The following is a 23,111-nucleotide window of genomic DNA, read 5'->3' as shown; positions in this document are numbered from 1 at the left end:
ATCGATGTATGTCCGTCCAAACGTAGTGATTGAATACTCTTTGTAGTCTTTGTGTCCATCTTTGAAACATCCAACTGAGCTCCTCCAGCAGTCGATTCAAATGTAGGTTAAATAGGCGGGGCCAACTTAACCCCCCTTGCCTCACCCCGCAGTCCTTCATATGTCTCCTAATAGTCCAAAGACTCTCTAGCCAACTTTACGCTGTTTTTTTGGTAGGTACTGCAAATAGTCTCAGATTGTAACTCACGCCACAACTCTCCGTAAGATACAAGATCGAATCCGTTTAACAGGTCGAAGCTCCGAGTAGAGTAAGACTTTAGATCAGTAAAACGGATTTTCCGGATCCCAAGATTTAAAAACCATTTTCCCTCGACAATAACGAGAGGAGCAATGTTGTTTCTGTTTCGGCTAAGTAGGTATCTTAACTGACATGCAGTAGAAAATAAAAACGAGAAATGTAATCAAGTTGAAGGTTATATTAGTGGTTTAGTTGCCAGTATAATGGTCCCGTCGTTCCTCACGCTACTGGCTTGAATCTGGTGCTGCTTAGCGAGGTGCAGGCGCAGCGTGTAGGGCTGCGTGAAGGCGGCCTCGCATTCTGTGCACCCGTACGGCCGCGCGCCCGTGTGCATGTTCATGTGGTACTGGAGGCTGCTGCTGCTCTGGAAACATTCATTCAAGCTTCATTTCAGAAGATACCTCGCCTGATAAAACAGTACAAATCATAACCTAACCACAAAATTAAAATAAAAAAAAAACCGTCATAGGTAGTGCACCGTTTTTCATGAAACATGGCTTAGGACACTCCCGACTAACTCAGCTTTCAAACCACAGATCAATACAACAAGATGGCCCTTACAGGGCGACTCGCGGTCACCAAGCATACGACAAATCAGGTTTATAAAAGTTTGAACGCGTGCGACACCGATCAGTAGCGCCCAAGTATACGACCCGCTAACAGTGTCCGTGTCCGCTCGGGAAAAAATCTTAAATAATCAATTTTGGTTGCAAACAATGGTCTCTTACAGCATAAAGTGGTGTGGCAAGTCTTCTAACACTTCTACATGTAAAAAAGATGGAACAACATTCCACAGTTAAGTCAAATTAATTATTTTGTTGAATATTGTTTATTGTCCGCGGAGTTCATTTATACTGGTCAATATGGTTGTGCTGAGCGGCGCCGAGGCGCGTCCATCCCTCTTTACCGAGTTAACAATGTGATATGCTATCCCTTTCACGTAAACGACTAGGCATGGGGCCATGTTAGTTTATGTCTGTTGCGGGAACTTCGTACTGCCGTTCGTACCATGTGCTACCATTTTAGTCCATGGGCCAGCTGGTCCAATTTTGCCAAACGGTATAATTTGGGGGTACTAAGTTTCCTTTTTACAGCAGTTAGGTAGGCTTATAAGGATGTTAAAAAACCATGATTGCCATCTCAAAATGGTAGCTAAACAAAATGGCCGCCAATCCAAGATGGCGGATATTGAGTTTTAAAAAATCGACCATAACTCCAAAAGTATTGGTCCGATTTCATTTTTCTATTTTTTAAACGAAAGCTCTTTTTGTGTACTTAAATACTTGTCATATTCTATGTTTCGCTAAATTCAACCACTAGTTAGTAATTAACGAAAAATGTAAAAAAAAATTTTTTTTTCTAAGACTTTCTGTCAAAAATCATGAAAATGAAAATGAAAATGAAATATTTATGAAAATGAAATATTTATTTTTCAAGTAGGCATATTACAATGCGCATATGAACGTCAAATAAAGCTACGCCGGCTCTAACCCTACGCCTCAGCCTCGAGAAGATTTCAGTCCCCCCTCAGTTGGGAGGGGGGTATCCACTATGGGACCGGCAAGAAACTCGGCGGGCAACTTCTTTTCAAAACATTACATCTTATAATTAACATGCATTAAATAACAACATACAATTTAACATGCAAAAGTATTCATCAAAGAATATGAACAGACTAGGTACTCTATGGAAATCAATTTCAATAAATTATATTATTGCTTAATAATACGTCGTTCTTCTTCAGAGAAAACATATCAAATTGTCATAGAAGAAAAAGATAATATGAATCTCAATATCATTAAATATGTAATTTACCTACACAACATAAAATATAAAATATTTGATGTGCTTTCTTATCTGAACTGTGTCCTCTATACATAATACAATTATTTTAATTGCTATTCGTTTTTTGTAGTTTCTGGTTCGGGCCATGCATGTTTGTCTGTCAAATAGTCCTCGACTCTGTAATAAGCCTTTAACATCAATGATTTTTTTAAGTAGTTCTTAAGAGCTGGGAGGGGTAATCTCAAAGCAGTGTCAGGTAACTTATTATAAAAATGAATGCATTGCCCAACAAATGACTTCTGTACTTTACGGACACGAAACTTCTTTATGGCAAGCTTATTTTTGTTTCTAGTGTTATAATTATGGATATCAGAATTCTTAGTGAAACAGTCTAAATTCTTAACAACATAAATTATACTATCATAAATGTATTGGGAAGCTACAGTTAAGATATTAATTTCTTTGAAGAGTTCTCTTACTGATTCACGTGTTCCTAAGTTGTAAATAGAACGAATGGCTCTCTTTTGTAATACAAAGATAGTCTGTATGTCAGCTGCTTTGCCCCAAACCAGAATACCGTATGACATTACACTGTGAAAATAACTATGATACACTAGGCGAGCTGTCTCAACATTAGTCAGTTGCCTGATTCTCCTAACGGCGTATGCGGCTGAACTTAATTTGCTTGCTAGTTTCTTTATATGAGGACTCCATTGTAGATTTTTGTCCAATGTTAAACCAAGAAACAGTGTTGTATCTACCATCTCTAAGCATTCATCATTCAAAAGTATTTTTGTATCGATTGGTTTAACATTCGGCAGAGAAAATCGAATACATTTGGTTTTCTTAGAATTAAGAAGTAAATTGTTGACAGTAAACCACTGCAGTACATCAGCTAACGTGCTATTAATTACATTGTAATCCGTAGATTTTCGGTCAACATTAAAAAGCAGTGATGTATCATCAGCAAAAAGTACTATTTCACAAAAGTTTTTCACTATACATGGCAAATCATTTATATAAACCAAAAACAGGAATGGACCTAAAATTGAGCCTTGTGGCACTCCTAATTGGACTACAGTCCCGCTAGAGCGAGTTTTGTTAACAACTACTGTTTGTGTTCTATTGCTAAGGTAAGAAGACATAAAGTTTAGGGCATTTATAGACAAACCATAGTGTTCTAATTTCAAAATGAGCGTTCCATGATCCACACAATCAAAGGCTTTTGAAAGATCACAAAATATGCCAATTGCATCACAAGAATTTTCCCAAAAATTATATATATGTTTAATGAGTACCGAAGCAGCATCGGTCGTGGAACGGCCCCTTGTGAAACCGAACTGTTTGCTTGTAAGTAATCTATGTCTGTTGAAGTGTCCCAGTAGATCATTTAACATTAGCTTCTCAAAGACTTTACTTAGTACAGGAAGTATTGATATGGGACGGAAATTGGTTATATCACTCGAATCACCCGATTTAAAAAGCGGTATGACTTTGCTACATTTCATAAGATCTGGAAAGGTGCCTTGTGAAATTGAAATATTATATATTACGGATTACGGCCAAGTAAGGTGCTATTATATCTATGACATGACTAATTACTTTAACTGATGTTCCCCATAAGTCTTCCGTTTTCTTTAAATTGAGTGACTTGAATGTTTTAACAATATTTACAGAGTCTACTTGACTAAATTCAAATGAATTATTACATTTCTTAACATTAGCACAAAGTAATGAATGGGCTTGAGCCGCAGAAGAATGTAAACATTTTGTGGTGTTAACGGCTATATTTGAGAAATAATCTTCGAATGCCGAGGCAACATCGCTGTTCGACACTATTTGTTGATTATCTGATACAATGTTGACTTGACAATCGCGTGATTTACATTTACCAGCTTCTTTATTTATAATACTCCAAGTTGTTTTCACTTTGTTGTCCGACACTTTCAATTTAGAACTAATAAAGTTTTTCTTGGCAGTTAAACACACTTTCTTGAAGATTCTTGAGTAGTTTCTTACATAGTCCAGGAATTCTGAATTCTTGTTCAGCTCTCTCTCACCATAAAGTTCATAAAGTCTTTTTCTACTTTTGTGAATACCTACAGTAGCCCATTCACTAAACTTTGTTTTAACTTTTGACCCACTAATAGATTTCACTTTGAAATTGTTATTAAATTGATTAAGAATTACATTGAAAACATCTTGATACAAATGATTACAGTCATAATGCGAAAATGGTATTATAGACAAACTATGTAGAATTTCATTTTTGAATGATTCCAAGCGAGATCCAGTAATGGGTCTATATGTTATTGTTTGTGGAGTATCATGAATAACGTTTAAGAAAGCTGCCCTTTGGCCGCTGTGATCGGAATGAAAACAGTTAAATAATTTCTTATCTATACATTCACAGTTACAAAAAATATTATCTAGGCATGTTGCACTAGTCACACCTACCCGGGTAGGTTCAAGAAATAAATTAAATAAATTAAATGATTTAAACAAACAGAACATTTTAACAGTATTACTAGATGACTCGAGCAAGTTAACATTAAAATCTCCACATACAATAACATGTTTTTGGCCCTTGCATACTAAATTCAGAACATTTTCCATTGTAGATTCAAATATGCTGAAGTCAGCTGATGGTGGTCTATAAACACATACAATAATATATCTGTCTAATTCAACACATGAAATTTCTATAGTTCTTTCTATGGAATATTTTACAACATCTTTGCGCTCTTTACACTTCATACAATTTTTAACAATAATAAGGGAGCCACCATGAGCAGCAGATTTTCTGGCAAAAAAACTAGCTAATTTAAAATTAACATAATCAAATATCAACTGTTCTTGTTTCAACCAATGTTCAGTAATACACATAACTTCAACATTATTACTATCTAAAAATAATCCTACTTCTAATTCTTTGCTGGAAAAACCCTGAATATTCTGGTGAACAACGTTCATATTCAGGTGTTTTTCCGCTGTCTTACAATCTAGTTTAAATGAGGCATGGGGTCCTTGGCTTTGTCAGCTGACTGAGACTTATATATAACACTATTACATCTATTTGGCTCAATATTGAAGGCCAATAACTCCACTAAATATACAAATAATTTCTTTGGCAAAAATACCTTCCATGTTTCTACAAAATACCTTGCATATTCTAATAAATATTTAAATGCAGAAAAATAGTGCCATTAATCACCTTTGATTTGATGTATAAAAGATACAGATTTAATTTACAAAAACACATAGAGGCTTAAATTTAAAGCTGCCTTCGTTGAAATTCACCGTTGTGCATACAGTACTAAAAGCTTCAGGTTGGAGTGCATAGAGTACTAAAAGATGTGTGCAGTTAGGCTGCATACAGTACTAAAAGATGTTGTAGAGTACAAATATGCTATTTTTAGTTTATTTTAGCAATTGTACAATTATAATAATAGTATTGAACATGATAGTATCCATGAGTTTGTGGGTATTCGATAGTACCTACTAGGATAAAATTTGTTTAGATACCATATGTGCAACACACCTCAATGATGAAAATTAAGTATTTAAGTGTACTAGGTATATGACGAACATGTGTCGAGACTGTCAAGATAGAACCATTAACCTTTTGACCGCCACGGACGGTCACGGTGGTCACCGTAAATTCTTGCCAAGGACGCCAACGATACGGACGCCAAATGCAATGAAATTGGGACTCCGTAATGCCTAACTTCGCTCAGATATTCGCGAATTCGCAATGCAATTCGGTTTCGATTGTGCTTGGGAGACGGAATACTCCGTCATCATCTCGCGTTTAAGGGTTAAGATCGTATTCCGGATTGAAAATCGTTCCGCATTCAAGGACTCTCAGATTTGAAAAAAAAACCTACGCACGAGCGGGTTAGTGAAGAGCACCCCCAGAATTCGGGCAAACTTTAGAAATGTTCTTTAGTACAGCATTAATAGATATTCCTTACCTATATTTTACCGATTACTAAACAACGAAGCCGTGAAATACCGGTTGGACAAACTTTGAGACATTTATCACCGCTTAAAGTAGAGCCAAATAATATTATTAACATGTATTGTTGGTCATTACCGAACGAAAAATGTTAGACGTTAATAACAGACGTTTTAATTACCTATTCACGTGAGTTGAATTTTCATAACAGGTGTACCAAAATGCGAATTTTTCTATGCAACCTGCTATTGAATCAGAAGAAAAGTTTGCACCCGTATCGACGAATCTCAATTATTAGAGAGGAACTCCGGGGTTATGCAATTTGGCCAAGTTTTTAAACAGGAAGGCATTTATAAAAGCCTCAATAGGGATGATAGATTATAAATGTATGCCTCAATTATCTTCGATATGCGGATAACATCGTCATCTTCAAAGAAGCACATGTTCCCCGTCAGATGCTGGAGGAACTGTATGCCGTCGGTGAGTGTTGGGCTAAAGTAGTTAAACATATGTACAAATTGAAAGTTACGGCAAGGACAGGCTTATCCAAAGCTCCATATATCAGCCTTTATAACAAGTAACAGAGGACAAGTTATCCGGAACAACCAATAAAGCTTGGGTTAAGGAATCCCATAAACGACTAACAGAGGTAAGTCATAATAACAAAATCATCCTTCAATCAAATGGACCAAAGGACACAGTGGATCTCGAGGTGATGATGTGGTCTACGAGCTGGCCAGGCAGCTGGGGTCGACTGCCGATTCTCCTGATGCCCCTCAACAAGGTATGCTCGATAGGAAACTACACACAGCACACTGGCAAAACAGATCAAATGCTGCTTTCAAACAAGCCAAGCCTAGCATCAATGGAAAACCCACAAAGACGCTGCTTCAACTAGGAAAAGTCCGCATGAGAATGGTAACCATCAATGTCAGAACAGGTCGTAGACTATTCAACAAACATATTTTCATAACAGATGCTATGAACATTCCTCTGTGACGAGGGTGCCTCTCACCTGGTGATGGAGTGAGTGGCTCCATACAGGAAAAAACATATCGGATCCCCGAGAGACCTCTCCAAAGTTCTCCTACTCAACATTAAAGATCTAATAGGATTTCTCGAGGAGATAAGCGGGCAGGACTAGCTAAATCCCCCTCATCACGCAAAATAGGCACAAACGTCGAGTTGAGGCGAACCATACACAATACAGAGACTTAGGTCGGCCTCGCTGCCGGCGGAGATCACAGGGAGGACTTGGATGGCCTTTTCTAGGCTAAAGGACGTATTAAGGGCCAGAATACCAGTCACTGAAGACCAACATGTTTGATCAGTGTGTAACTGGGTACTTCCCACCGTGACATAAGCTTGCGAGACGTGGACACTAACAATGTACTAAATGAAGAGGCTAAAAGTTGCATATAGAGCACAACACGTTCGGTATGTCTTTCTACGATGGAAGCGAAACGAGATGATGTTGATGCGGCGACGGGTCAGAGTTATAGAGATCGGATTGCTACTATAAAATGGGCTTCGGTCGGGCCAGGGCACGCAAGTCGTGATTGGAGGTGGAATATGCGTGTATTGTTTTGGAAGCATAGCCCAGAAACAAGACCTGCCATAAAAGTTCGAAAAATTAGGAGAAAATTAATCTGTTACCTGTGATTGTCTTGAAGGCTTGATATTAGTGATATTGGCTCTACAATCTACATTAGCAGTAATAAGTAATATATTTCTGTGCGTAGGTGAATTAAGGTTTATTCGGTAGGTACCTATATCACGTTGTTTATTAGTAGTCGGATACTTCATAGATATGCCTTATTAATGCATTATATATATTTTATATTTTTCTTTTGGGGTGTGTTCTTCACCTTTTGTATGCAAGGATTATTTTAACTAAATATAAGTTTTCTCGAACACGGATCAGAGATCGCTTAACCTTTTTAACGCCAAATAGTGACAAAGAATATGTCGTGCCCCGGACACCAGACAGACGTGAATCGCGATTATTTGAGCAAAATTAGGCGTTAAGAAGGCCCGCTTGGGTCCCAAATGTAATTGGCAAAACTGATGGCCATGGTTAGCGTCCTTAGGAAGCATTTCCAACGACGGCCATATCCCACCATGGTGGTCAAAAGGTTAATGTGATGAGATAGGAACTCAACAATGTCTAGTTTATTTATTTTGTATTATCTCGGTTGGTTGGCGCTGCATAACTAAAGAAATTTTATACATATAATCAAATATCTAAAACTGTACTTTACGTCCTATGAGTCCTATGACGTATTTTATTATATTCTTAAAGCTAATAAATTTCGGATACTATCATGTTCAGTTCTTTTCTTAATAAAATTGTAAGTACAATTGCAGAAATATCATATAAATATATATAATCATGTCTTTATTAGTGTTCTTTACATATCCCGCACCTTTTTTGGTCTTCTCTGTTTGGCCTAAAGGTTGACTGGTAGAGAATGCAATGTAGCATGAAGTCCGCCTTTTGTAACTGTATATTTTTACTGTGCAATAAAGTTTCAATAAATAAATAAATATACTAAAAACAGCATATTAGTAATCTACTTACAACTTCGACCTGAAGCTTTTAGTACTGTATGCACAACGGTGAATCTCAACGAAGACAGAATTAAAATTAAGCCTCTATGTGTTTTTGTAAATTAAATCTGTATCTTTTATACATCAAATCAAAGGTGATTAATGGCACTATTTTTCTGCATTTAAATATTTATTAGAATATGCAAGGTATTTTGTAGAAACATGATTTTTGACAGAAAGTCTTAGAAAAAAATATTTTTTTTTTACATTTTTCGTTAATTACTAACTAATGGTTGAATTTAGCGAAACATAGAATATGACAAGTATTTAAGTACACAAAAAGAGCTTTCGTTTAAAAAATAGAAAAATGAAATCGGACCAATACTTTTGGAGTTATGGTCGATTTTTTAAAACTCAATATCCGCCATCTTGGATTGGCGGCCATTTTGTTTAGCTACCATTTTGAGATGGCAATCATGGTTTTTTAACATCCTTATAAGCCTACCTAACTGCTGTAAAAAGGAAACTTAGTACCCCCAAATTATACCGACTTCTTCACTGGCCCATGGACTATTTAAGAAATATAAAAGAAAGCAGATTTGTAATAGTGAATAATTATCTAGAATCTGTAGAGTCTGTAGTGGTATTTAGTTCATTGATTAGTTTAGAATATTTAGTTGGTTATTTAACTTAGTAAACGTAAGTAAAAATGCACAGTTTAGTTATTAGTTACTAGAATGATTTTTATTGAGATGCTATCACAATTATCATCCTCCTTGCGTTATCCCGGCATCGGCATTCGCCACGGCTCATGGGAGCCTGGGGTCCGCTTTGGAAACTACTACCAAGATTTGGCGTAGGCACTAGTTTTATGAAAGCGACTGCCATCTGACCTTCCAACCCGAAGGGTAACTAGGCCTTATTATAATTTAATTATAATATTATAATTTGTTGCAAAACAAATTCACCACAGTACTGGTACCGGTACCATTGTCTATAATAGACATGTCCCATTCCCATCCCTACTGCTAATCATAAAGGCGCGCCATTATTTGAAACGACCAATGGCAGCACCGTGCGCGCCCGCCTCACCCCGCAAGGATTGGTGATTTGCGTCTCGAACAATATCGCTTGCATTTGGCTTCTAGTGGGGTGTTCTGTGTTTCAAACATAAAAAAAAATCTAAATCGGTTCATCCGCTTGGACGCTACGATGCCACAGACAGACACGTCAAACTTATAAGATCCTGTCGTTATTGCGTCGGGGGTTAAAAGGCAACACTGGAAACATCCGTTCCAAAAAAGGGACAACCCTTTCAAATCAATGAATATAAGAGAACGAGACGACTCACGACACTGCGATGTTGCCACTTTCCTACACTTTTTTTTTCTCAGCAACCTGTGCGAACTCTGTCAAACAAGTCTGTCAGTAAATAAGAACAAAGAAAACTATAGGTATCCTTTTCTATAGCACCCTAAAGAAAAGGATGCACATAGATTTGTTTGACAGAGTATATATATATATATATATATATATATATATATATATATATATGCGCGGAGCTTTCTTAGCGCGATTATTCTTTTGTGAAACATACGAGTAAATGGTGTTAAAATTAAAAAAAAAAACGACCACATACGAAACAGCCTGGAAAAAGCAGAAATTAAAAAGTGGCAACATTGTAGTGTTGTCTGTTGTCCTTTCAAATCAAAGACAGTAGAAAACGGGACTTTCATTTTAATAATAATATTTCCTTCCACGCGGTATCGTATCCCATTTCACCAGCAGCTGTCGTCCGGAAGCTTTGACGTCGACTATCAAACCCAAAACTGGCTCTTTAAGTTTTACCCCCTTATTCATAAAACTATGAGAGCTATGGAGCGCAGCATATTAAGTGTAAAATTAAGGGATCGGATCCGGAACACCACGCTGCGCTCTAAGACTCAAATAATAGACGTAGCTCGGAAAGCGGCTAAGTTGAAGTGGGACTGGGCTGGCCATGTCTGCCGAATGCCGGACGACTTGTGGGCCAAGATAACCACAGAGTGGGAGCCCCACGAGTCAAACCGGGGATCCGGCAGACCACACCGGCGATGGCGGGATAACCTGGACTCATTTTTGATTGGCTGGCCAGAAATAGCACTAGACAGAGAAGATTGGAAAAAGAGGGGGGAGGCCTTTGCCCAGCAGTGGGACACAGTGGGCTCTGAATAATAAATAATAATAATAATAATTCATAAAACATAAAGTTATCAAGTCGATAAAGTTCGTTTGTCCCTTTCCGACGTATTGGTGTGATAGAAAAGGACAAACGAACTTTAGTGCGTTATCCGATCCGATATCGGATGTCGGAAGGATTTCAAAGGCAAAAATCAAAGAAGGTGGCTTAAAAGCATGGGATATCGGTCCTACATCCGATATCGGATCGGAAAATGTGAAAACGCACTTAGAGTACGTTTAATAATAAGGGGGTTATACCTAATTTATAATAAGTATTAGTCGAGATTTTTTAACGACACACACGGGTTGAACGCGATAAAATAACATTTATATGTAGGTGTACACATCTTACTCAAAAATATGTCCCATAGCATCTTAGTGCGGTGTAATAAGAGCGTAGTAGGTATCATATTTATGAGACGATTATTTCGATACATATTTTTGCACTAGACTGTACAATGCGAGAACTGAATGTGTTAAGTCGGGATATCTTACTACAAACATGTGCCCGCAGACATGGCACCGGTGATTCTTCGGAACTCTCACTTTCACGTTGTTGTGGATGTTCAGGTGGTTTCGTAGCGTCCATCGTTTGTTCAAGTACTGGAATAGAAACACTGATTAATATTACTATTTCATCAAATTATGTGTGAGAAATACTTAGGTAAGAGTATACCTGTAAGGGCCACTTGCACCAACGAAAATGGTGGGTTAACCCGAGAGTTAACCCACCATTTTATATGGAATTTGACAGATGACAGCCCACTAACCCTGAGTTAGTTTAATTTAGTACATAATACCTACATGTACTTAGTACATTGTACTAAACAAAGCTTGTACTATGGGTGCTACTAGGGACGATGATGTTTACTTATACTTGTATAGATAAATACATACTTGTACAATATACATAAACATTGAAAACATCCATGAACACCCAGGAACAAAAATCTGTGCTCAGTTCACAAATAAGTGCCCTTACCGAGATTCGAACCCAGGACTCCGGCTTAGCAGGCAGGGTCACTATGAGCTAAACGAGACCAGTCGTCAAATTCCAGCTTATTTTTTTTTTAATTACAACTTTTACAAAGCCAGGTATATAAAGTCCTAACTTTACCTGGCTTTGTAAAAGCTGTAATTAAATACCTATAAGTTACTAAGTAGTACTACTAGTCAACCAGACAAGGTTTCCCGGTACCGTACTGTACAGGTCCCCCCACGCCATGCCTCCGTCGTGCGATGCTGCGGGTGTAACCACTTCCATATTGACCACACGCTCTGTTGCAAAACAGGCGGCCTTATCACAAGGCGACACGATAAAGATAAAGATAAAGATAAAAATATGTTTATTGCACAAAAAGACACAAATGAGATGCATTCTTACATAGCTTACAATTACCTACGTGCATAGCTACGATGACATCAGAGATCTCTGCGAATCATGCCAGCTTGCCTGTGCCTGTGCCTGAGGCAACAACAAGAACCCATCATTTAGTAAAAGATTGCGGACTGCGCGCAGACTTTCCTGCCGTGGGGTATGGGGTATCATATGGGGCGCTCAGGGGGAGGCGCTGTGGCACCCGTGGTACAAACCCGTCACATCCGTATTGAAAACAGCTCAAACCAAATAAATAACCTAACCACAAAATTAAAATATAAGCTGTATATGCAGCAAAATGTAAGCTGGTTACCTACAGCACAGGCCTCGCCTAGTGTAGGAACCAGGTCAACGTTATAAGGGAAAGCACAAGCAATGTTCTCTCAAATTCTGTATTGTTTAGCTTAATTTCTTCCTTTTTATGATGAATGTTGAATTTGTGTAGATAAAATAAATGTTTTAATGTTTAATGTAATGTTTAATAAAAAATTTGAAAAAAACTGCCGACCGCGACGTAGTGGACCGATTTTCATGATACATACATGGCTAAGAACACTCCCAGCTAACTAAGCTTTCAGACAAAAAAAGCTGAACCTAAATCAGTTCATCCGTTCGGGAGTTACGACGCCTCAGACAGACAGACACACGTCAAACTTATAACACTCTGTCGTTTTTGCGTCGGGGGTTAACAAAGGAAATACAATAACGCCTGCGATCTGCAACATGCAACGTTTACTCCACTCGCAATTTCGGTAGACGGAGTTTTCGCACTCCAAGCGAACAACTTTATAAAACACGCGGCCGCAACAATACCCGAACGTGACGGGACGTAAACTTCAATTGACATAAGGTAAACAAATGATGGATTTACCTTGCCGCATATGTGACACTGGTAGTCAGATTTGCCGTTGTGAGCGAGGTTTATATGTTTTATGAGACTCGATTTTCTGGTGAAGCTCTTGCCACAGTGTGCGCACTGGAATCTGCGGAAAAACATTAGGTCGAGTTAACAAAATTCAAAATGGAATTCCAATTTAAGAGTAGGTATGCGGGTTATTGCCAGACACACGCGCCAGCACCGGTCCACACAGAGCGAGAAAACAGATGTAGTGCAAAAAGGGTTTCCTTCGGAATCGTTCGTATTTGTCAACTCATGCTAGTTCAGTCAATGTCAGTACATCTTGTACTACACCACCCACCATCTTGTACTTGTTGTGGTACATTGAGTGAAATAGCATGACAGGTTCGTACGTTGCCGTAACAATTCGAAGGCAAATTTAATCTTTTCGCACTACATCTGTAAGTACTCGTACGTACGTCGCGAGGCAACGTGCTCGCGCGGCGGCGAACACTCGAACAGTGTAGCCGCGCCTCGGCCGAGGCAGCTCACCGGCGGCAGGCGACTGCGCGCCGCCCAGTCCGAGGCGCGGTTTACTCGCATCGGCCATAATGGAAAACTGACTCGCTCAGCGTGGATCCGCCTACTATCAAACATTTCTGGTATTAAATCTCCGTTCAAGTGAAAACTGATCGACCGTTACGCAGTCAATAAAAGTTCGGTAATGTCAATTCTCTCGCGTGGCAAAACCGTATTTGATGTCGGCAATACGTCAAGCACGCTGTACAATCGAGCCGGGGCACAATGGATGGTAATATGTTTGAAGCGAACGTTAGAGTAATATTTAGGGCCGGTTGCATCAAACCGCTTGTCACGGTTAAAGCGTTCGTTAAATTTTATCGTATGGGAAGTTCCATAGACGTCTGCTGCGTGACGATGACGTGTCTGTCAAATGTGGTCGATGCAACTGGCCCTTAGTCGTCGTCGTAGGTTGGTGAGCTGACTTTTTCTGCGGTATCCCCGAGTGGTAGATGCGGAAGTGGTTGGTGCAGGACTGGACGGTCTTGTAGGTGATGTCGCACTGCACGCAGTAGCGCAGCTCGGCGGGCTCGGGCGCGGGCTGGTGCTGGCGCTGGTGTTGGCGCTGGTGCTGGCGCTGGTGTCGCAGCAGGTGGCGGAGCAGCGCGCCGCGGCTCGCCCGCGTGGCGGGGCAGTGCGGGCAGCGCCGCCGCGAGCTCGAAGAGTGAGCGTCTCTGCAAATTTGGGTTTAGTACCTACCGTTTGGTAGCCAAAATTTCGTAACCAGCTAAAAACCGGGAATCTTGATTCCCATTTTGTAGCCGATTACGTATTGGGCCAGAGGAGTACCGTTTGGTAACTAAGTTTTGTAACTGGCTACAAATTGGGAATCAAGATTTCCGGTTTGTAGCCGGTTATGTATGGGGCCAGCGAAGGGTTGTAAATAGAAAAAAAAACCAAATGTTTTTTTTTTTTCAGAACTATGAAAAAAACATGAAAAAAAAGCCGAGCACCATGGTTTTAATTGTTTCTAAATATGGTTTTTTTTTCAGATGAACAAATAATACGACAATAACGGTTTTTAGGGTTCCGTAGTCAACTAGGAACCCTTATAGTTTCGCCATGTCTGTCTGTCCGTCCGTCCGTCCGCGGATAATCTCAGTAACCGTTAGCACTAGAAAGCTGAAATTTGGTACCAATATGTATATGAATCACGCCGACAAAGTGCAAAAATAAAAAATGGAAAAAAATGTTTTATTAGGGTACTCCCCCTACATGTAAAGTGAGGACTGAAATTTTTTTTCATTCCAACCCTAACGTGTCATATATTGTTGGATAGGTATTTAAAAATGAATAAGGGTTTGCTAAGATAAGATTTTTCGGAAATAATCGCTCCTAAAGGAAAAAAAAAGAGTGCGTCCCCCCCCCCTGTAACTTTTGAACCATATGTTTAAAAAATATGAAAAAAATCACAAAAGTAGAACTTTATAAAGACTTTCTAGGAAAATTGTTTTGAACTTGATAGATTCAGTAGTTTTTGAGAAAAATACGGAAAACTACGGAACCCTACACTGAGCGTGGCCCGACACGCTCTTGGCCGGTTTTATTCGTGAGTTGTAACGTGTTTCAATAACAATAACGTACATTTTAATTCAATTAACATTCAGTATGCAAACGTTTATTGGGGAATCCCCGATGCTGCGTGTAGCGTGGAGAGGCGGTGGTGTTGCCAACTGTAAATAGTGATAACTACCAACTACAGATTTCGTAAATGTTACTTTTATAAGACCAGAAATTAAAGTTATTTGATTAAATTCGTTTAATAGTTAACATTAAGTCTAAAAAACCGTATATAAGTATTACTACTTTGCAAATTTTGAGATTTCGTACTTTAGGAAAAAAACATACTCCAGAAAAAAACTGTTTTTTTCACGGTTTTTTTTCATGTTTTTTTTTCAAGCCAGAAAAAAACCGTTTTTTTGCAACCCTAGGCCAGCGCAGTACCGTTTGGTAACTAAGTTTTGTAACTGGCTACAGAACGGGAATACAAAATAAGATAAGATAAGATAAGATAAAATTTATTTCATCTAAAATTAAAACAATTACAATTCTCTTAAATAATGCTTAAAAACTATAAATATAGGTACAAACATGGTTTAGAAAGACATAAATAACAAAAAAGTCTTGTATGCAAAAATTTTAAGCAGGTCAACATAATATTATTTTACGCCAATACCTAAACTAAGTAACTTAATACTTGTATCTTAGGCATTTCGTGTTAGTAGGTCAGTATAATGTAGTTAGGTGCTTATTGAGCAAAACAATAAAGGTTATAAATTGAATGTAAGTAGGTTTACATTAACTTAAATAAGTGATAATAAAACGTTTCTCCTTAGACATAGTATAAATAACAGGGTAGGGTTTTAGCAGGTGCCGTCATAATCTATGGTATTTAAATACCTTATAAGGGCACTTTTCTTTCCTGGGCACGAATCATCTCCAGTTTGGTGGTCAGCTGGTTTTTTGAATCGCATACATGTAGCGCATTTTGGTAGTTCTAGTATCTTGGGGCATTCTTTGTTGGTGTGTCCCGATAATCCGCAGTGGCTGTATGTGGATTCAGCTTCTCTGCAGTATTTAGCAGAATGACAATATTGCTGACATTTGTAGCATCTCGTTAACATAGTATAATCTCGTGCTGGGCAGGAAGTCCAATTGATAAAAACGCGCTGTTGCTGAATGAGTATCCGTCTTATGTCGCCAGAGCACTCTAATATATAATTGCATGTGGCTTGGTCCAGATTCATGACTTAGGTTTATAGAGCTCATAAATGTGTCCTTAGAAATATTTGGCTGTTGATCTACAATATTTTGTTCATAAATGCAGTCGAAAACTTCGTTCTCTGTTATATTTGAAGGCACGCCCAACAAGATGATTTTAGGTCTTCTTTTGGTAGTTTCTTCTAATTTCAGTCCTGATTTTTGAAGCTGCTGGGATACTCTTAGTTTTTCTAGGTCGTCCTTGCGATCGCGAAATTCCCTGTTTGTAGCTAGTTAACATATCGGGCCCGAGTTACAGATCGGAGTTTCTATAAAATCGAAGCTGTACGCACGGACGGTGTACGCACGGACAGACGGACAGAGCGAAACTATAAGGGTTCTTAGTCAACCCAGTTACTACCACGGAACCCTAAAAAACCGGCCAAGTGCGAGTCGGACTCGCGCACCGAGGGTTCCGTACAAATGGAAAGGAAATGGGTAGTAAGGTTAAAATTATTAAAAAAATATATATTATGTGATGTAACTAAAAATTTATGGTTTTCGTAATTTTTCCTTTATCTATGCTATAAGACGTTGCTTCGTACCAAATTTCAAGATTCTGAGTTCACGGGAAGCACCCTGTAGGTTTTGATTCCCTTGCAAGTGTCGAAAATTTGCGGCATAAACGGCTGTATCTTTTGATTGCGTTGGCTTAGAAGTTTGATTTTTTCACAGCTTCAAGGGACAGTAGACCTGAGTAATTGATATAAATTTCAGCTTCATACCTCCACGCGTTCCTGAGAAAAAGGGTCTTGACAGACGGACGGACGGACAGACGGACAACAAAGTGATCCTATAAGGGTTCCGTTTTTTCCTTTTGAGGTACGGAACCCTAAAAATTACTCAATGTCAACATTATTCGAATAAATCATGTATTCATGATGGCAAAAAAAATCCCATTTTGTAACCAGTTACAATACGGGATATTTTTTCCCTTTGGAAGCTGGTTACTAACCTTGGCTACGAATCGGTAATGATTTAGTCTCATTTTGTAACCAGTTACAACACGGGATTCTTTTTCCCGTTTCGAAGCCAAACGTGGTTACAATTGTTACAAATCGGTAATGGGAAAGTCCCAATTTGAAGCCAGTTACGACGTGGGATTTTTTTCCCGTTTCGAAGCTGCAATGGTTACCAAATTTTAGTTACGAAACGGTACTAAAGGCGTTTACTTGTTAAAAACGACTTACAAATAATGTGAAAACTCGACTCTCAAAAATTCCGGCGCTTTCTGATAGATTCTACACGGAACAAATGGCATTCGCCTACATGGATTAAGAAAAGTCGCCTCGAAATGTACAGTGACCTACAAAATTGCATGGAGATATTATGAATGAACCCATTGATAACTTCGCCGTGGACTTTTGCAGCTGACGGTACGTTCCGCTTCGTCACGTTTTAGAAAGAGACTTCGTTTCTTATTGAGAATAGGTCACTTGACCCTTTATTAAAAGTCTGTCTTATGTGATTAAGTACTGTCTGATTAACCGAAATAAAATATTATATTTTATTATGAGTATTATGACCTAAAAATACCAAAAAATATTGTATAAATTTTCTTTTATGTAATTAGGCGAAAACGACACAGTCATATCAATCTATAGATTATTGTGAATCAATCAAGTCATTAAATTCGAAATCAACATTTTCTGACTTTTAAGTATGAAGCATAAAATTCATTATGTCAGTGATTGTTTTGACATGAAGTAAGTTCGAATTCGATGACGTCACTACATCGCTGACAGCGTTTTCGGTGGCCAAAATAATATAAATATTACACTTATTCTTAATCGAAAATACGTAGTCATCATACACTTTTAATATCCAAAATCTATAAATATTGGTTTTTCAAGTCAAATACTACAGAAGACAATCATTTATTGTGCCAAATTCGATATGAGTCTAGTAGCCTATAAAGACGTGAATTTCTTATGTGTTGTAGTCGAATAAAACCTTATAAAAAGACTGTCTTACTCCATATGAAGCTCCATCGCAGCCTTTGTTCGCTTCCGTTTGTTGCAGATGTCACATATGAACTGCTTGTGAACGGTCTTCCAGTGGCGCTGGCGATCTGCTTTCGTCCTGGAATAGGGGTAATCTCTGTCAAGTCTTGTGGCAAGCATGCACAGTATAAACACATCCACCGTGTAAATACGTACCTACAGCTAATCTAGTTCATTTACATCGACACCCTTGCAAATCGAACCAAACTACATTGAATAGGGCGGGACATGTTGCTAGACAGAGTGATGGCAGGTGAACTAAAATATTGACGGAATAATGGCCGCTTACAGATGTAAGAAGCGCTCGGCAATCTTGACATCCGTTGGCGACGGGCGACATCCGGAACATGCGGTCACATCACAACCGGATGAGAATACTTAGCTCAGGTCCATAACAGGTGGTAGAGAGGCCTATGCTCAACAGCGGCTAGGCCGATAAAGGATGATATGATGATAATAATGATGCGAACCGAATTATTTGAACTCGCCTTATTATAAGCATGAAAGCGTGTTCCGATTTTTGGTTGACAGCCTAGATGAAAACGAAAGCCTAGATGAAAATGAAGAATGCGTCACGAAAGCACAATAAGTTGCCGTTAAAGACGAGGGAGGATCGAGGACGACACCGAAACGAAGGAGTTACCAGAAAGGCTTGACGCTCCAGTCGCAGGCGTTGCAGAGATACTTGCGCGGGTGCGCCTCGTTCATGTGCGCGACGAGGTGGGCGCGGCGCAGCGCGCGCGCGCACACCGCGCAGCGCCACGCCGCGCATGCGCGCAACACCGGCGGCAGCGCCGGCGCCGGGTTGCGGAACACAGACCTCTCGAACAGCTCGGGGTGCTGAAAGAGGTTAGGGCAGTAATCTTATAGCGTCGGTCACTGTCTATCTTTGCTGTTGAAGAAACTGGTAAAAACTTAGCCAAAGATACCAAAAGGTTCACTTTTTTCTCGTTTCCATTGGGTCGTAATCCGACAGTTGCCGCTTGACATAGGCCATTGTAAGATTCTATAGATATCTCCGCTTCTGGGGTGTAGGGTGTAGTATTAGTAACAACTTAACAAGGCTTCCGTTTTTACTGAATAGCCTGGTCTACACGGGAAGGCACAGACACATCGTGTAGCAATTTCCTTCGAGCGACAAACGTGCCATGTAGTGTAAGTATGTACAATTGTAGGCGTCCCTCGGCGGACAGTGCTCGAGCCTCGAGTTTCGATCGGCAGACAAACCTGCCTCTCTCTGGCTAAGTTTTTACCGATTTGCCAGACAGCAATTTTAGCAAGAAACCCTTTAAATTTTTTAAAATGAACCTGAAGAACCATTTAACGCATGTACAAAGTCGTTGCGGTCAATACTTACGGTGCTCTTATGCTTAGCGAGGGCATGTCCCCTCAAATGTTTAGCGAGCGCATATTGATACCCGCATAGGTTACATTTGTGGGGCCTGAGTTTATCAACGATCGCGTCATCCTTTTCTAAAGTGCGCTTTAAATCTTGCTCATTCATTTCGATTTCTCTAAAATATGGTAAAACCTCTTCAATATTTCTGAATCTAGTTCTTACTTCCCTGTATTTAGAAAATACTTTACTTTGCGTTTTTTCTTTTTTCTTTTGTGCTTTTTTGTAAAAGGGGGTTTCATTTAATTTGAAATTTGTCTGTGCACTAAGGTTTAAATCAGCTTTGTCAGCGGGATTGTCCAAGTCAATTTCAACCTTTATTTTAGACTTATTTCTACCCTTATTTGAATTATGTTTTACAATTTTTACTGATTTTCTTTGTGCTGGATTAGCTCTTCTTCTTTTTGGTGCAACTTTATTGGACCTAATGAATTGTTGTAATTCCTGTTCCAGTTTCAGTAACGCTGGTGTTTTAATTATATCTCTAGTTATCTCCGGTTCCTCTTGTAAATTTTGTTGTTTTACAACAGGTAATTTATTAATAGCAACAATTCGTATGGTTTCTCTACTATCATTTCTAGTATCAATTACTTCTCCAGATGAACTGCAGCTGTCATCATCATCAACACTGTAATCATCATCACTATCATCACTGGGACATTCTGATTTAATATTCTTTTGTAGAACATCTTCTAAAACAACTTTAACAGTTTTTATAATATTAACATCAGTTTTTGTATCTTCAGTTTTGTATTTTGTGGGTACAACCACTTTATCATGGTGTACCAAGGAGCTCGGTTCTTTATAAAGGAGTGGTAATTCAGGTGGAGTATTTTCTTCAAAAACTGCATCATATTCAAAGTTGTGATGGACAGAAAGTGAAGACAAGGTGGTTATTATTGGCTGAAATTAGAAAATAATAAGTTTCAAGATTTTTACCTGTTTACGGTGCTTACAGTGATAACTTACATACTGTGCTAAACATAGTTGGCATTGGCTTTCTTATTCTACAAAGAACGAACTACACAGTAGACAAAGATTGATTCAAGTACCAATTCCACATGTTCTGAGGTTTTTCATATTACATTTCTTTCTTGTATGTACTTATAGCAGATGGCACATTGACATAACATACTCAACTCAACAATTCAAAGAATATGTGTATATTTACTGTTTAATTTTCATGCTGTAATTATGTTTCATGAGTTAATTTGTATGAGTTATGTTAGTAACAGAATGTAAGGAGCAACAATTTACTTTGAGAGACTTGTTGACCTATGAGAAAGAAAGAGCTCCTTATCCTAAACACAAATAGAGAAATGAACTTGTTATAATTCCAGTATTTGAATCACAAGAGGCCTTCACCTATGGGGTTCCTGTTTATTAAAAGATAAAATATAAATGTAATAACTAACAAAAACTAAATTAGAACTAGAGAAAAAACTAACAATCACTAACAAACAGCAAAGATTTTTACTGTAAATAATAACAGGAAATAATAGATATTTGTTATACAAGAGTGCAAAGTTGTATTTTAACACCGAGTGTGGAATTGAAAAACGAGCAAGAGAAAGGTTGCCACAGTTGAACCACGAGCGAAGCAAGTGGTTCAAGAATAGAATCCTTAGGTTGCGAGTTTTTCAATATACAAGAAGTAAAATACATTTGCACTTGTGTGTAACACAAAACTTTTCCCCTCACTATAGCGAGCTAAGTACAACGCAACAAACGCGATAACCACTGCTTCCACAGGTGGTAAAACATCTTCATCACTAGATTAACCCACTTGCCTCTATTCAAGGTCAAAGTACTTTATCCATTAGTGGATAAAATGCGTTTTACCCGCTGGTATTAATGGACAAAACACGTGTTTCCGAGCTAGTGAGGGGAAAAAAGCTTTTTATATTAGAATAGAATAGAATAATTTATTTACCAAGAAAAGGAATAGCTACAATTTTTTCATTTACTGTGACTTCCACACTAGGCAAAGCCTGTTTCGCGGAAGTCCGGTTACTTAAGATAGTTTAACAAAAATGATTTGGCTATTGACATACATTAAAAAAGGAAAATCAAAAATGAAATGCTAAATGTAACAAAAATCTAACAATTTGGGACTATGTTGTTTTGATTTGAATGACGTGTTAATTATCCTTACTACAAGTTGTGAGTAGTCGTGCAGGATGCGGTGTGCTCTCTGCACCCGCGCGAGGAACAGCACTGTCCGGCGCAGCAGCGCCGCACACTCCCAGCACAACACCGCGGGCTTGTTCACATCCAGCTGAAATAACAACAGAGTTTCATTTATAACCAGCCAAGTGGGGGTTGGTCCCCCTACCATAATCTTGAGATACAGATAACAAAGTAAGCATGTATTCTTTAAAGTACAAGAAGGCAAAAACATTATTATTAAATTAATACAAACACAAACATACATTACACACAAACACACATTACATTACATGGTTACATTTCTCGACAAATATTTATTGAATGGACAAAACACAAGTGCATCAGGACATTGACGTGCACGTATCAGCTTTAAGCTGCCTGTGCATTAGCAAATAATAATAATAATAATAATAATAATAATAAACAAACCAATAAGCTACAATTCAACTGCATAAACTAATAGTCTTCGCAAAGCAATATTTTAAAAGGCGTAATAAGAGTTCCTCTAGTCAGTTCAAGAAAAAGTTATTATAGAAAAGTTTCCTTACTTCAAGTGTTTGGTCTTCCGTCAGGAGCGGCAGATAGTCGGCGGCGTCCACGGGCGACAGCCGCCTGCTCGGGCTGAGGCAGCCGCGGCATATTTCTACATCTTTGGGCTCCACTTTTATGTCGCACATGATGCTTACTCTTCGTTTTGTAAATAAACAATAGCTCACGTTCAAAATACTACTGTGGAAGCTACTATTATGATTGCATATAAACTTCACAATCGTAAATATCGTTTACATTATAAACAAACCAATTTTTAAACCTTATTTTATCTTCATTTTACCCCAATAAATTATCGTTTGATTTCGTTCAGAGATTTCAGTATAAATATCAACTCAACTGACTCAACTGTCAAATTTGACAATGACAGATCAGTGTGCATTCAAAGGTCTCAATGTCTTGTACCACATTTTATTACAAATTATTTTATGTAATAAGTTTTGTGTTTTATTATTATAGATTTAGTAACTATTTTCATGTAATATTTTTTATGTATGATTATAATAAATAAACAATAAGTCCCTATAAGATAATTATTTTACGTCATACAAAATAAGGATAATCTGTCTGAAATGTTGAACTGTCTCTCTCAGTCGACTGACTCAGAGACTTCTGACAGACAGGCAGT

At 38.4% G+C, this 23,111-nt stretch overlaps 1 protein-coding gene across 2 annotated transcripts; it reads right to left on the bottom strand.

The window, feature by feature from the left end:
- Positions 1-456: 456 nt before the first annotated feature.
- LOC125237962 (zinc finger protein 37 homolog) lies at positions 457-22,802 on the bottom strand. 2 transcript variants are annotated; one of them, XM_048145213.1, is made up of 9 exons: positions 22,483-22,802; positions 21,921-22,043; positions 19,727-20,668; positions 19,013-19,209; positions 18,341-18,448; positions 14,032-14,280; positions 13,061-13,172; positions 11,307-11,414; positions 457-662 (listed from the first exon to the last, which is right to left on the bottom strand). In XM_048145213.1, the coding sequence occupies exons 1-9, from the start codon at positions 22,609-22,611 to the stop codon at positions 474-476; spliced, it is 2,157 nt and encodes a 718-aa protein (XP_048001170.1). In that variant the 5' UTR covers positions 22,612-22,802; the 3' UTR covers positions 457-473. The 2 variants fall into 2 exon arrangements, with proteins under 2 accessions (XP_048001170.1, XP_048001171.1); XM_048145214.1 differs by lacking the exon at positions 14,032-14,280.
- Positions 22,803-23,111: the final 309 nt, after the last annotated feature.

The sequence above is a fragment of the Leguminivora glycinivorella genome, chromosome 22 (genome assembly GCF_023078275.1).
Source record: "Leguminivora glycinivorella isolate SPB_JAAS2020 chromosome 22, LegGlyc_1.1, whole genome shotgun sequence".
NCBI lineage: Eukaryota > Metazoa > Arthropoda > Insecta > Lepidoptera > Tortricidae > Leguminivora > Leguminivora glycinivorella.
Note: the sequence above shows the minus strand (reverse complement) of the source record. Positions and strands in the feature narration are given on the sequence as shown.